Source organism: Drepanopeziza brunnea (genome assembly GCF_022702325.1).
Source record: "Drepanopeziza brunnea f. sp. 'multigermtubi' strain 214-2 chromosome Unknown ctg2, whole genome shotgun sequence".
NCBI classification, from domain to species: Eukaryota; Fungi; Ascomycota; class Leotiomycetes; order Helotiales; family Drepanopezizaceae; genus Drepanopeziza; species Drepanopeziza brunnea.
In genome coordinates this window covers 2916317-2918879 of record NW_027094065.1, presented here as the reverse complement: position 1 = coordinate 2918879, position 2563 = coordinate 2916317, and the positions used below count along the sequence as shown (strand labels likewise).

The 2563-nt window shown below is 50.3% G+C and overlaps 1 protein-coding gene across 1 annotated transcript; it reads left to right on the top strand.

Moving 5' to 3' along the window:
- Positions 1 to 1171: 1171 nt before the first annotated feature.
- L3040_001914 (uncharacterized protein) lies at positions 1172 to 2041 on the top strand (the record flags this gene model as incomplete). Its single annotated transcript, XM_007289519.2, has 1 exon — positions 1172 to 2041. One exon carries the CDS (start codon positions 1172 to 1174, stop codon positions 2039 to 2041), a length of 870 nt encoding a protein of 289 aa, XP_007289581.2.
- Between the last annotated feature and the right edge of the window lie 522 nt (positions 2042 to 2563).

The window sequence follows — 2563 nt, the reverse complement described above, 5'->3', positions numbered from 1 at the left end:
AGCCCCATCGCCTGAGCAGGAGGAACGTGTGAGACCGGGATTACCAAGGAAGTTCGATCCATTTGAGAGACCTGAGCCGGACTCCTACGAGGTGGACACGGACTTCGACGAAAATTACTTAATAAGATATCTCGCAGGGTTGTCTCGGGGTATTTTCAAGATGTAGCCGGCCTTCTGAGGCTCGACCAAGAAAATCGATTACATAGAGTGGCACTGATATCTTGGAAAGCTGAAGTTTTGGATTCTGGGCTTTCCGACAGTAGTCGGTCGAGAGACCCAAGTTGCTGTGCTTCGAATGAGTACATAATGTTCTGGACCAATGGGCTAAAGTTTGGTGCTTAGGATCCTGCTTGGGTGTGCTGCTCTGGAGGTAGAAGCAGTCTTTGAAATTTTTCTGCTCACGAGTGCAATGGGTTCTCTTTTCGGTCCTCATCGTTGCGTGACGGCAAGCTTTGCAGGTGTTTTGATATGACCCCATTCACTTCTTCACAAGTCTTTAGGCAACCACTGGATTAAGATGGCGCCCTCTCTTACAATAGCGTGCCCTTTACATTTTCTTATTGACATCTTATTATTCCTCAAAGATGCTGTCTCCTCATTTTCGTAATAAAACAAAGAGCTCCTTGAGAAGCCTTTTTTCCCGTATTGATACGTAAATCCGATTGGCAAAATACAGGGTGAGAATTGCAGGACCAGCGTAACGGAGATGGCGTAGTAGGGTGTGCTTTCTCATGCAAGCCTACTCTCCACCCAGGGAACGCGTCAATGAGCTACTTGTAAACTCCCAAGGGCTTTCAGCATCCGACAAAGAAATACCGTGCAGGATAAGGCTTGATAGAGGATATTGCGATTCTATTCTATCTGACCTTTCCCATCTTCATATTAAGTACGCAGGAGTTCGTCTAGTCCGCCCAGATTTATATCCTGTCCTTGGCTGCGAGCATACTGCGATCACTTCGAAAGGCTGATATTATCTACAGCAGCTGCTGGTTGAGCAGTTATCAGCTAGCTCAAAACCTTAGAGCTGTCTTGGAGCCGCAAGACTGGCGAATTCGAGGTGGCAAGTAACAAGAAGACAGAAGGCCACAGGTAAGTGAGTTAGTAAAGAATTTACCCCTCTACCGATTCGTGCAGTTGACTTATGGCTTCAGAGGCTTTGACTACAGAAAAGATGGAGGGTGCTAGGAGCTCCGGAGACTTCTCCAACCTGGTTCCCAAACCGCGTGGAGCTGCAGAGGACGGACAGGATACACAATCAGAGAGCGAGTCCGTGGGGTCCTCCCACCTCGTCGAGGACAGTGTCGATCAGCAGTACCTACGCTACAACCAAGTAAAGCACGGAGAAAGAGCGACCCGACAAGCTATTTTGCAGGCACCCGACCTCCCCGAGACCGAAGTCGACATGATCTCCTACATCACCATGGACGAGGACACCGAGTTCTGGACGCAGCAGATTCACGTCCGGTGCTTGTACGGAGACGCGCTCATCGCTCAGGCGAGAGGGCGCTACATCGACCGGGATGCCATCCGAGCCAACTTCCTGGGCCTGACGTCGGACCTTGTAGATGATACGGCCTGCATGACGACCGAGCTCTTCGACGAGCGGGGACACTTCAAAGCCGCGGTCGCGCAGATGGGCAGCGGAGTCTGGGGTGACGAACTGAGCCAGGGCGCTCTGCTGACCATCGACATGATCTGGGTGGACGGGGATTGGCGCGGACAAGGCGTCGGAACCGCCGTGGCTGCCAGGTTCGTCGAGGCTGCTCACGGCTGGAAGGCAGACATCCGGTTTGTCATTGTTTGGCCGGCTGAGCTCAATATCAGTGAGTTCTATCACGGACCAGAGGTTGACAAGGCGGCTAGGGCGGCTGCGAGCCATGAGAATGTGAAGAGGGCTAGGAGGTTCTGGCGCAAGGTTGGGTATCGCAGGATTGGGCATACTTCTTACTTCGGGGATGCGGTTGATCCCGCGCATAGGATGCATGGGCTTGCTGCAGATGATGATTGGAATTATGCTGACCGGGTGCTGCCGTTGGCTTAATGGTTTCTTTGGAAGGGCTGGATGAGAATATGGGCCGGGGCATCGATCGGAGGTACTGAAAAAAAACTCACTCAGTCGAGACACCAAGTATTCCGCCTGACTGAGACATCGGGTATCGAATTGTATTCAATATCCCAATAGCATTGGAAAATGGACTACGCATAACGTAGACGTGTCTAGCTCAAGTGAAATGATCAACTTCCGGGTCGTGTATCTATCTTATTGCTTTCGGACAAGGCAAAAAGGATAGTATGAAACCTGTCTTTGAAGCTCTTACGGCATAACATTTTGGCTCTAGGTATCCTTAATGTGATAGCAAGCTGCAATACATTAAGGTCCACTTGACGTTGATTTCAAGACCATACTAACATTAAGCGAGGCGACGAAAAACACCTCATGTTCATTTGACGCGAAAGGTTCAGCAGATAACAAACAGTTCACAATCCTCTCAAGACCAACGCCGTACCCAACTCGAAGCAACGCGATCAAATATCCAGTCGAACTTCACGTCAAAAACCCTGT